Genomic DNA, 13,542 nt, shown 5'->3' with positions numbered 1-13,542 from the left:
AAAGCAGGATGGCTACTTTTATGGAATGATTTATAAGGTGTTGTGGAAAAACAGGACAGTAAAATCTTCTGTTTTAAGTATGTTGCTTCTTTTAAGATATCTCAGAAAAATATTATGAATGCTTAGTTTGTGCTCTGTAATTGTCTTTTTATGGACGAACTGTTTTTTCCAATGCATACAAATGTATTAATATGAGTAAAGACTCTTGCAAAAACAAACTGATGCAAGATTATAGCATTATTCTCTTCCTCTCCAAATGCATTTCTCTTGTAAAGAGAAGCTTATATTGGTAAAAGCATGGTTTATGACTTTTAAAAACTATTTTGTGGCTTCTAGCACTTAAAGAAGGTTATCAAAGATGATTTAGGTTAACACCACATCATTTATGTCAGGCATAGAAGGAAATTATCTGTCTTGTATTAAAACTTGCACACACACAGTAAATTCACGTAAGACTACAACGTTATTAAGAATGACCAGTATTAGACATGGGAAAGAAAAGGTGATTATGGAATTTAGGTTCAATACTGAACCTTTTGTTGCTACAAAGAGAATGCTGAATTCTCTAACAAATTAATGACTCTTTCTGTGTGTTTACTGCAGCTCATGGTTTCTCCTTGTGTTTCCCTCTGGATATAATTAGTACATTAGGATTTCACAGTTACATTTTATATATATGCATGCATTCTTATGCACAAGCACTTTCTGTGTGTATTTTATAAGGGTATATTTGCAAGTGCTGTAAAAACCCACGCCCTAGAGCATTAGGAAATGATGAGTCTTTGATTCCTTAACAGCCTCCAAGTTTACACCTCACACTCACCCCAGCCAGGAGCCCTGCAGCGCAGTGGGAAGCTGGCCCAGGCAGGCAGTGGGCAGCCCTGGTATTTGGGCTAATTCCCACCCCCCTGCACTGAACTGGGAGCTCACAGGAGCTGCTCTGGTGCATCTCTTGCCACCGCACTAACCGGGGCGTAAGTTAACCCTGACAGGATGCTCTGCTGCTGGTTCGGTTCGCTGGGGAGCAGTCCTCGACAGGGTGTAACACTGTAGCACAGCACACTATTTTATCAAGCTGAGAAGGAACTGCAAGTCAAGAAAGACTTCTTGCCTCTCAAAAACGTGTATCAGGCAAGTGGGAGCTCTTTGAACAAAAGTTCTCAGAAACTGCTTAGCACAAAACATTTGTCGAGGCTCAGGTTCTGAGCTCCATCCCTCCATCCAAACACGCACACATAAGCTTGCTGGGAGAACTGGCAGAGGAGAGGATGGGGTGGGCTGAGGGAATAGGAAGAAGTCACGCAGGAAAAAAGGCAGAGGAAATATTTCATGCGCTTTGCCTCTTTTTCAGATGGCTTTTGCTTGCAAAGCCAGGTTTCCAAGTCACCACAAGCCTGAAAGCAGCCAGAGGGAACCATAAACATCTGTAAAACTGATGCAACGTAATTCTTCTCTCCCTAAAACTACCCCACCCGTAAAGCAGAGTATCGCAGGGCTGTCCAGGAGTCTCAGCACCCCCCGGGAGCTGGGACTGCCCCACTGCTACCCCCAGTAAGGCCCAACGTTGAACTGAAAAGACATTTTTATGTATCATTCCACAAAAAGGGCTAGGCAACCGGGAGAAATGCAAAAAAGTAACTTCTGAGACATGATTTTCCTCATTTACCACTGAAGGTGAATTTTCTGGTGAAGAGGAAGAAACAGAGTGATGAAAATAGAGGCAAAACCCATTCTAACCCCACAAGCTGATGAGTGTTGCATCAAAGCAGCCAGATAAGGATAGGGTGTTCTTCACCTCTATTTTATGAATTTCATTATAAAATAATGTTACGCGTTCTGGTAAAAAAAATAATTCAGCAAGCTTTGCTTATAATTTCTCATAACTGATAAGACTGACTAGTAGCAGATGATAAACTGACTTCTCCATCAGTCTGTCTCATGTTTTCTCTCCCTTTTTCAAACAAAAAGTTCTCTGTCCTTCATGAGCTGCTTCTATGTCGTGCAGTTACCCTTCAAATAAAGGACTGATTAAGTGACCTCAGAATATGTTTAAACTTTTCAAGATTAAAAAAATGCACCACCCTGCATTTTAAACTGGTAACAGCTCAGTAATCTAAAAAATAATAAAAAAAAGTTGCTACTGCACACAGTCAATTTCAAAGAATAACAAAGCAGATCCTTGAAAATGGATATGTATTTTTTTTTGTATTGTATTTCCTTTCCATCACTACTGATTACCCAAGACATCGGTCTCTCCAAACAGAAGATTTTTCATATTTATTTATCCCATTCCTCCCTTCTAATGCATTCCCTGGTCATGCAATCTGCCGCGGCTCGGAGACACCACGCTTAGAAATGTGTAAAACATTGCATATTGCTTGTAAATCTCGTTCACATTCTGTCTCAAGTGAAATCCAATATGTGATCGTAATGCCACAAATCTCCGGCTCTGACACCCCGGAACGCAGCCGGCGGAGAGGGAGCCCACGTTAACCTGGGGCTGCCGAGCCGGCGGCGATGCTGTGGGGTGCAGGGCACCACCCGCCCGCCTTTTTTGCCCGTTTCAGATGCTTTTTCATGAAGCTTTCTAACACATCTTGGGGTTGTTCCAACACAAAATGGGAACACACTTAAAGCCCTTGAAATTTTTGGCAAAGTTTCTTGTTTTCCAGGAAGTTTGAAGAGGAATTAGCATAGAGTAGATTCAGGCTTATTATTTTTTAGGATAACTTCCAGTTACTTGAGGGAAAAAATACTTCCCTTGTAGCTATAAATAGGAAGAAGGAACAGAAAACCAAGTCCCAGTGACACAAAAGCAGACAAATCTCCCCAGCTCTTGGCAACGCTGGAACACATCGCGCCGTGGCATGGACTATGGGCAACACTCTCCCCGGGCAGCAGCCACTGCCCAGCCCAAGTCATTTTCAATATAAATAGTGATTTTAAATCACCCCCGTCGGGTATTGAATGTTCCTAATACACACTGGGGGTGAGTCCCAAAGACAGTCAATACCCCCTCACCATGCTGACTTAAAAGAGTCCATAGCTGAGATAACGACAGAGGGAATGGAGCTCCCTGAGTAGTTTCTTCTCTTAGGAGAATCCCAGCAGTTGCTGGGATTTCTTCCTAAATAATAACAACAACAACTACAATAATAATAATGATGATTATTATTATTTGCTTCACTTTTAGACCTTTCCCTTTCAGGCCCTTCTGCCAAGCCCAGGAAAGCTGGGAGCCTTCCCCATGTGGTTTCAGTGCCTACCAACAAAACCAGTCCCAGCACTGGCGTTAAGGTGGTGTCACTGATTTTCCACTGGATGAAGAAAAACACCATCATAATTTCATAGTAACCAGCACAGCAACAAAAATGTACTAACTAGTTCATGTTAAAAAAGCTTGCCCGATCCTCAGAGTCCTAGAAATCTCTCTCTGATAATGTTTACAGGATTTTAAAACAAAATGTACCCAAGCGTTTAATGAGATTATTATTACGCAAAATCTACAACAATGGCTATCACTTTGAAAATGATTTCTCCTCACGAATCAAATGTCCCTGATCTTTTTTACAATAGATTCATGAGTGATTCATATAAAAATAATAAAAACTAAATTAGTCATGGGCTCTTAAATCACTTTCTTTGGTGCTTTTAATAATTCATTTCCAGAGACAAGCCGAGAACTTATGCTTCATTAATATTATTTGTTCTCGGTTTTACACATGCTATCACTTTAGTAATTTACAGGGAGAAAAATTCAGCCTTAAGCAAATGCCAGAAAACTATTGCAAACACAGCCTGATGGTGTATTAATTTATCTTCTCTTCTTCTCTGCTCAAAGAATTTAGCACAACATAAGACTTTGCTGGTGAGCCAAAAAAGTTTTCAGCTTGAACATATGGAAATGAACTTTTTAGATAGTTGTGCAATTATAATATAGATAAAAATGGGTGACTTTTATATCCTGAGAAACTCAGAGACAATACAATGAGGAAAATCAATGGTAGGTCTTCCTGCCGGAGCTGTTGGAAGGAAGGACTTAGCACACCAGGGATTTAGTGAAATGTTTCTATTAATTGGATCTACTGGACATTTCAGAGAAATGCAAAGACCATGACTGAACAGGTAAGTACCAATCTTGGGAGGAAATTGTATTCATAAACTTCAACCTCCTCCCTACAGTACAGAGGTAGATAACTGGGACTCATGGATTTTGGTCTGTAATTCAATTATCACTTGCAACAGTCGGAGCAGGTAGGGGAGAGCACAGCCGATTCCAGACTCCTAATTAATCTCATTCTCAATTTTATTCTAATGCATTTTTTAAAGTGTGCCAGTCTAGTTACCTTAATACTTCACAGCAGATGGGCTCACTCCTTTCTTCTCGCTCATTTTTAGAAGATTCATGCTGCATTCATAGTTCTGCTTTTCTGCTACAACACCCAGACCGAGTACATGCAATTCATCTGCAGGAGTTGCATCTAACAGCTCGGGTTTCTCAAAGATTTCACGAGGGATGTGCCCTATATGCCTCTAAAAAATGCAATCACAACAAAACCACCCCAGAGTAACACCTTCCTCCACAAAAACGGGCTGCTTAGGAAGGTGAAGCCTTATACTCCACCGGCTATTTAGGACCAGGTGAACAACTCTATTGTCTCCATGAAGTTACTTCTGCATTTTCAATAATAACCTACAAACTTTGGTCTGTGACCCAGACATGAGTTATTCCAGTGAAGGCACGAGTGGATACAAGTTCTGTGATCTTCATTATAGCAAAGCGGAGACTGTATCTTCTGACAATATTGCAAGTATTAATTTTCCACTTAACCTCTGCTTTAGAGCCTGCAAAGCCCTAAGATACCATAAGCGCTGTGCAATTTCTTAAACTTTGATTAGAAAGAGAAACAACTTGGCTCTAAACATGCAACTTCCTGTAATTTACTCCCATCACTGTATTACTGCAGCATCTAGGATGACACAGGGTTTGATCATTTTAATGGCCCAATTTCTATTAGCAGGGTATTAAGTGGGGTTATTCACACATGATCTTTTTATTATTTAACGGTGAAACTACATTAAAAACATCAACAGGAATATATTGCCTTCATACAGACTGTTTTAATGAGAAATCTAATCCGAGTGACTTGCACTTTAAAGGTCGGCCATTTGCTTCAAATATTACACATGGAAAATGGACATGTACATGAATATACAGGAAATGTGTTATCAGGTGGGTAGGCACAGATCTTGTAAGAGCCACGAGACAGACATGGAGGTGAATCTTCCCAGGTGCAGGGGTAGATGTGCAATATGGGCAATCGATTTAGAAAGTGGGCTGTGCCCCCCCAGATTCACCTCTGCCACTTCCACACGCTCCCTGCACCGTGGACCTGGCAGAGGTTTGGTGGGCAGAGATGGAGGCAGGCTTGGATTCAGCTGGAGTAAGGCACACAGATTTGTACAGGGAGGAGGAAAACCTGTTTGGAGAAGAGAATCACTCCTTTTTCTCCAAGCGGGACTCACACCTCTGAGCTCAGCCTACGTATCTCAGGTGCCTCCAGGGTCCTGGGTGGTGACAGGAACCTCAGCAGCGAACCCCAGACTTCCCTCACGTGGCCTTATCAAAGGCAAGAGAGGCTGAAGGTGAGAGCAGAGGTCTCTCCAGTCAAGTTTCCTTCCCCTGACAGGAGGCAACGGCAGAGGAGCCGCGTGGGAACTGGGCGAGCCTTAGCAGGACACGCTGCCGCGCTCCCATCAGCTGCTGCTCGGTCATTTCCCGAACCGGGGACGTGGTCCTTGTGCCAAACAGCCTCTCCCCAGACTTGTCTCGCCACAGCTTCAGCCCACCTGCCCTTCAGCCCACGTGACATCCCGAGGCTGCAAGACAACGCATGACGTTGGACAGGAACATTCAAGACTTCTTCAAGAATTTGGCACGTGGACGTCATACTGGCCATTTCTCTTTGTGCAAGATCAGCTGATTGATCCGTACAAGTGACAACAGTAAGCAACCGATACGCTGCATTGCGTTAACTCCTGAGAGCATGCTCTTTAAGGGCAATTACTGATTTTTCATCAAACAAGGAGAAAGACAAGTCATAAAGTAGCTGCAAAGCACTCTCACTGGCCTGCCTTTAATTCCCTGGTGTGCTTCCCACCGTGTGGGACTCGACTCTGGGGTCTTGCACTTGTTCCTGGATGGGATTTTTTGGGAGAGCGAGGACATGTTACCCTACCTGGCATCAGCAGAAATGAGGAAACCTGTATTCCAACGATCTGTTATGAAAAGCTTATTTTTGAACTAATGACCTAATGCAGATTTGAGTTAAAGGGTACAGATTAATATGAAATCAATAATGAAAAACACTCATGAATTTATGTTCTAGTTACCTGCATGACACTTGGTAATTCACTAAATTCCTACCTACCTGTATTCCGTAACGTTTGATTTCTTACAGTAATATTCTCTTCTTTCTTGTTTGTAATATGCTTTCACCACGCCTCTGAAGGAATAACTTTTGTTTATAAATTTTGTTTATAAATTTACGTATGTTTCTCTGGAGATAATGTCAAATCATGTGAAACAATATCCTATAAATATTGTATAAATACATTTGACTCCACGAGGAGTTTATTATATTTTCAAATTGACGAATGCTTTCATAATCAAGTATTTGGGAAAACAAACTGCTTGTTCCTAGGGGGCAAAAGTATATTATTTTGAAAGATGACACATTTTAACCACTTCGCTATTTGTAGTCAGAAATCAATTTGTAGTTATCACAATCTTATCAGTTTCAGCTACATTATAGTTATTTTCTGCATGAAAAAAGTTGATGTGACTTTTTTAAAGTAGAGCTGCAAAGTGACTTCTAATGGATAAATAATATGGATGGGTAATTTATGGATAAATAATATTTTTATGCTAAAAGCAATCTTAAATGTTTACAAGAAAAATTGTTTAATTACACATACCATTAAGATAGCTCTTTTGCAACAGCTATGTGACAACTCATTAAGAGAGTTCTTCACAAACAGGACAAGACTATTATTACTATGTTGCTTATGAAAGCTTCTGATTAAGAGAGCTATGAAAAATTATTAATATTTTGTTGCCAATCAAGGCATCACATAAAAATGATTCAAGTGATGCACTCAGACAACCAGGCTTTATAGTAATCTTCAACCTTTCAGTTCTGTGCAAATTTAGGATTATCTAGGTTTTTGTTGACCATCTTCTAGCATTAATCTGGAACACAGTCAACCTTCTCACATCCCGTTTGTCACGAAGCTGGAGAGAATAAAGCCATGAAGGACTTTGCAGCGGTGCCTCTCTTGCGCTGCTCTCACACCTAGCTGGAAGGATTGTGTTTGTACCACAGTTGGGCTTCTATTTTCATCTGATTTCGTGAATTAGCATTTAGAAGAGAAAGAGTTTAATTGAAATATAATACGAGGATTTTTCCGAGTGTGTGAATATCCTGTAGGTTTGTATGTGATTACCATTGTGCCAGGAGCAGGGAGGATTTTCTTGAAGTTAAAAAGGTACAATTAATCTCCTGTTGCACTTCCAATTAGCCAAATTGCTAACCTTATTGTGAAAAGCAGAAATGCAATCGAGTTTCTGCTTGAGGCGTACTAAAAGAAAACTGAAGTAATTTAATTAACTGACTTCAAGTATATTAAGAAGCACAGTGCCTTTACTTTCCGGCTGTCAATGTCTTTAAATAGATTATTGTTTAATGTGAGTTTCTGCACCCGCGAAAGGCTGGAGCTGCCACCCACCCCGACCCATGCTGTTGAGCACGCATGGCTGCACGGATTTTCACATTGCAAACCTCAATACAAATGTTGATGCCAGTTCCATGCTACAAGCAAGTAACAACCCCAAACACAAGTGTGTTCACACTGCAGATGAATGTGGCTTATGTTCCACGAGTACAGGACTTTTTAAACTTGTGATTAATCTAAATAAAAAGTCCGGATTTACCAGCTGAAGGACCATCTCCTCATCCCTGCTACGAACAAGTGTTTCGGATGTGCAGGTAGCCAGAGAGGGGACACAGCTCAGCTCAAGAGTCCTACAGACTGCCCATAGTGGAAGAGGGAAAATAAAAGATGGTAATCTCCAAATTATGTCACCTCAAGTGACCAGACCAGTATACAGATGGCACTGATATATACAGAACATAAAAAAACTTTACAGTTTAATTAAAGATGAAAAAGGTGTGGAGGTGTTTATTAGATTAAAAAAACAGTTGATGCACGCTAGTAGCAGGTGCTATATGACAAGGTGATAGAGGTCATAAACTGACAGGCGAAACATTAAAATTGAGGCATAAATCCTGTTTTTCCTCCTTGTAAGACTCTCAGAGTGCTCTTTTGATATAGTTTCTCATTGATATACTAGTTCAAACAGATCAAAAAGTGATTATTTTTATCCTGCTGTATTGTATGGTACTGACCGAGGGGGTGTTGAAGCATTCAGCAACCAGTCAGTTTCTGTGCAAGGACGTAACTCCTCTTAACATCTAATAACCAATGAGAAAGAGAATTACTTATAAGTAAACCAGAAATCCACTTGGGTCAGCGCTAAATTAGGGAGGAACTGGCATTTCAGCCTGAAAATGCGCTCCTCAAAATTCTATTTAAAATAGTAGATGTTGCAAATGAAGCCTCAGAACCACGTGCTATCTATCCTTCAAGGATGTGTTTCTACTGCAATTCCTGGACTGTCATTTCATGTCCAGTTCACACACGAACTTTAAACTTTTAACGTGATCATAAGCAAAATTTCATGAAGGTAAGACGAATACCTGGAATTTTCATTATTTTTGGCCAAAAAATTCTGAGACTGCTCTTGAGCCTCTACAGTGTGTGGAAATAAGATTTCAGAACAGCTGAAGCGCGCTTCTAACCCCAGCTCAATCTTGAGCCCACCAAAACTGAGCCTAAAAACACATCTCAGATCTACCTAGTGAATATAACTGCCAAAAGAAAAGGCTCCTTCTAAACTCTGATCACACAAAGTTGTTGAATTTACTCACTATGGATTAAACTGAGCACACTGGCAGCGTGTGTCATCTTTACTAAGCTTAATCTGTGTCAAGGAATAGATCTGTTCTGAAGACTATTTGCAGAAGGCGGTACAGGCAGGAAGCTGCCAGGTCAACCCCCTGCAGGGCTCACTGCCCCGCTCCCCCTACAGCAGGGAACGTCGGACTTTGCGCAGCACGGCTTGGCAGGTTTCCATGTATTTTTAGTACCAGCGACCCGAAGGTTGTTATTCTAACCCTGGTGCTGACAGATGTCTGTAAAAAATCTGGTCAGGCACGCTGGCTTCGGGCTGGCTGTGCGATCCTGCGCGCTCTCGTCACGGTTCCGGTATCATCCTGGGCCAATCCTGCAGTGGGATGTTTGCTGGTTTCATGTTGCATTTTGATGTCATGCTCCAAATGGTGACAAGAAATGCATTTTAAAAGGGTAATACTCACTTTGATGAAAAGAAAAGAATGTTTAGATGGTTATAATTACTGAGTTTGTGCACACAGTAATCACCTACACATAGTGCAGATGATTTTCCGGCTAAGGTAGAGTCAACAAATAACGTACCGAGTTGCAGTGCGTATTTCTGTCCTGTCTGCTGAAATTTTCGTGTATTAATGCAGAAGAGTAAAACAAAGATTTTTCACATTTCAGCAATCCTGGATACACAACAATTTAGGGAGCTACAGTACTGAATGTAACAACTCCGAACTGAGTGGTTATCAAATTAACAAGAGCTGAACAAAAATATAAATCAACTCTTGCTGTAGTGTAATTAAAATAAAACCTGATTTAGTGTGTACTTTAATGCAAAGAGAAATGAAATACAGACCATATTTTTTGTACACTACCTTCCACTCTCTCCGTAATTAAATGTTATTAAATAAATGAGTAAGTTTATGCCATTATTCAGGTATTGTCTTTACTACAAACTATGACTCACACATCAGACCAGCACTGCGAATTAAAAGAGATCCATCTTCCTTCCTGCGAGGGTATTGCCACACCCTGCTGAATAATCCCATATTTTGAACTGCTCATCAGAAATAGTAGCCGAAGAACGAGAGACAAGAATGGCCTGAAAGGCAACAGGAGGAACAGCGATAAAAATGTATTATTTGATTTAGATAGAGGAGAGGTTTCATTGCCAACCATAAAGGTATTGTTTCATGCTCTCGATGAACCTGTTCCTTTGTACTAGGAAAGAGATCCCTGAGGAGCTGATGGTCTGTAGAGCTGCTCTCCCCTGGGCTTCCAGGGCTGCTGTTCATGGACCACAGGTTGCACCAGACTGAATGAGCAACAAGGGATGAAGTACCAGTGCTATTTAAATGCTGGGTTATTACAGTACTGAGCTTTATTTCGTCATAACCTATTCCAAGTCACCCTGCTCTCAGCTGCATATATGTTGCTTTGTTTTTATTCCTGAGACATATTCACATAAAAACAAAATATCACGCCACCTTCCAGTTTTCCATAATAATAACAAGATAAAACTTGTTCCCTTAAAACTATCATCTGTTAAATGAAGTCATATTCAATGCCCTAAAAAGAAAACAACAAGAGTAATTCAGGACTTACATTGATGTCCTCCAAGTCGAGGAAGTTGAGGATGATGCCATTGCGCTTCCAGATGATGGGAGGCCGCAGCGCCCCGCGGATGCCGCACGTCAGAACGGTGCTCAGGCCAACCGTGATGGTGGTGACACTGATCTTCTGGTCCTCCGGCAGGCTCAGCCGAACCACCTCTGCAAAGGCAACGAGACAGGAATAATACCAAATACTACAAAGGGAAGCTGTTCCCCTTCTCCCCCCTCTGCCTTCCTTCTTCCTCATTCCAGGAATAACTTTGAAGGATTCTGGTAAGGAGATGGATTATCTATGCTATAAAAAAACCCTAAACAATAAAGCCAAGCAAGAGACATAGGAGTTGAATCTGCCACAATCGAACTTGCTGCATCATTTTCCTGAGGCACCTAGCGGTAGTTGTGGCATTAGGGCACTAAGATGGGTCCTCTGGCAAGCCTGGCTGCGATAGCCAAGTCTACAAAGCAGTCAGCAACAGGAGGACAAGCAAAGGCTCTCCTGCTTCAGGCTGCCTGGGTTTGTTTCTCTAGAGGACTCTGGCCAAGGTCCTTTGAAAAGACAGAATGAGTCAGGTTCCTTCCTTAAAAAAGCAGAATTAAGGTAAGACTGTTGTCACTGAAATATAAATAAACTCAGTTTTAAATTGCCCAAATCACAAAAACTCCTTTACCAAATCCAGCCACATATGGCATCTGAGATACAGATGTTCTTCTAACCAAGGGGTGAGAAGCTTTCTCATATTTTATTTAAATTAAAAACCCTCAGTTATTCTGACTTACATGTACCACCAAAAGAAACACCTGAGGCAGCAGGCCTTAGTGAAAACCACACCGATACCTCTCTGAAACCACACCACGTCACATCATTTCCTTCTGGCCAATGCTCACAAGACGTGTCTGCTTATTTCGTCATGTGCGGCCACACAGACAGGCAAGACATTTGATACCAGAATTACCGTGGGCGCAGACTGTCGTTATTAAGCATTTCAGCAGCAGTGAGCCAGCAACAGGGCAATCAGGCCACATTGTCAAAGCTGTTGTGTTCACAATTTTATCATTCACATGATGTTTTTTGCTTGCTCTCACTCACAGACTCTGCAAGAAGAAAGCTTTCAAACTATATTGCATATAAATGCTGAAAAGTGGTTTTTCAAGGTAATGAATGGCCCATTGAGATGAACACTTTGGTGTTAAATTGCTTCAGCAAAATCAGAAACTTGGATTGGGGAATGAAACACCCTCTCCTTGCCCCAAGGTCCCTCCTTCCTCATGTCCACTGGCATTAAGTGCAGTAAAACAGGGATCAAAGAGACCCACGCTGCCTCACCCAGGGCCACGTGCTTTGGGAAAAACCACATCCAGCAATGGTGACACTATAAAATGGCGTATGGGGTCAGGTTACTCCCTCCCATCAGCTGGCAAAATTACTCTCCACCCTGCTTGCCTGCTCCTCATCTCTGTCGTTACAACCCGCACAAGATCTGTGTATCACTTACAGTAGATCTGCGTTGGTAAGATCTAAATGCTTTGAGCACTTTCTTCCAGCCCTCTGAAGAAGCGCTAACTTTCAGTGAAACCCAACGCTCATTTTTATCATGTCAGTTCACAGCTTAAGATGTGATTTTGCCTTAAAAGTTAACAGCTTTGGTGGGAAAATCTTGCACTCGTTTATGGGGCTTGCACTATGGAAATGCATGGAATAAAAATAAACCCCCCCAGTATCTGCTTTTGCAAGCATCATTTTCCATCTCTTCACACACCCTCTAATTGAAAAATTGCCTTAACATCTCTTGAGTAGTAAATCTGTTAAATCTGTTCACTAAAATATTCAGTAGCCTTGGGAAGCCTGGAAGGACTCACTTCAGTGCACCAGTCTAGCAGCTGACTGGGAACACTCAGTGCAAACCCTGCTGGTGCAGCAGCACCCAAACAGCTCTGCATCCTTTCTCTTCCTGCTTCTTCCACCTAAGTGGGAAGTTAATTGAACGTGCCACAAATTGTATTCACCACCGTAGATCTGAGGCTGACTTAGGGCTGCAAAGATCAATACAGCATTGCCTGTCGTGTCTGCCGTTCTCCCACTTAATATTCCCAGCGCTATTTTAGAAAGAGTACAAGCTGTTTTAAAGAAATGGTAGCTATAGTTTTGATATATGGTTGATCAAAACCAGGAATGTTTGACCAGTCAAGACCATCAAGCAGTTTCTGCACCTGAAGCCTTAAAATCCGAATGGGGAGATGGAGGAAGCTTGGGAAGGGAAGGAGAACATTCCCCACCCAAGGTCACGGAGCAGGTTAGCGGCAAAGCCAGGAATAGCTAATGCATCATTAAATCACATCGCCCTCGGGCACCTGCTGGAGGAGATCAGAGATGTGGCAACTCAGGGCCACCGACACCGGCCCATCCCACCACCCTCATCCCACTGCCTGAAGCATGTAGACAGCACATAGGGGCCAATAACGTAGTTATTTTCTGCATAAAAGAGAGTTCTTTTTTATGAATAAAATATTTGGAGTGCACTTGACAGGATAAAGAACTGATAATTACAATAATTTGTAGCATGGAGTAGGGCTAATGAGGACATTTTTTCTTGAGGAGAAATGAAATAGAGGGTCATTCATTTACCAGAGAATTGTTTTTTCATCTTACTGCTGTTTTCCTTAATTCCCTCTGCTGTTTCTCACTCTGCCTTGAGTTCCTTGGCTCATGCTGGGCTCCCATCAGCTCCCTCTTCAGCAATATTTTTTGAGTCTTTTATTGCGGTAGAATTTAAGGCTCCCTGCCCATCTTCCAAATGACAGCTAAAGAGGTTTTGGTTTTACATTTTAGAAGCACACTAATGAAAAATACATTAACATTTAATTAAGAAGACACCTTGCATAGCTGTCATCCTTGGGTGAACCACAA

At 41.6% G+C, this 13,542-nt stretch overlaps 1 protein-coding gene across 2 annotated transcripts in view; it reads right to left on the bottom strand.

Moving 5' to 3' along the window:
* The window catches only part of FSTL4 (follistatin like 4), a 238,753-nt gene that overhangs the window by 31,996 nt on the left and 193,215 nt on the right, over positions 1-13,542 (bottom strand). For both annotated transcript variants that reach the window (XM_074883873.1, XM_074883872.1), the window contains exon 7: positions 10,630-10,796. In XM_074883873.1, the coding sequence (XP_074739974.1) occupies positions 10,630-10,796 (167 nt within the window). The remainder of the gene's footprint in view (positions 1-10,629; positions 10,797-13,542) is intronic.

The sequence above is a fragment of the Strix uralensis genome, chromosome 14 (genome assembly GCF_047716275.1).
Source record: "Strix uralensis isolate ZFMK-TIS-50842 chromosome 14, bStrUra1, whole genome shotgun sequence".
NCBI lineage: Eukaryota > Metazoa > Chordata > Aves > Strigiformes > Strigidae > Strix > Strix uralensis.
Note: the sequence above shows the minus strand (reverse complement) of the source record. Positions and strands in the feature narration are given on the sequence as shown.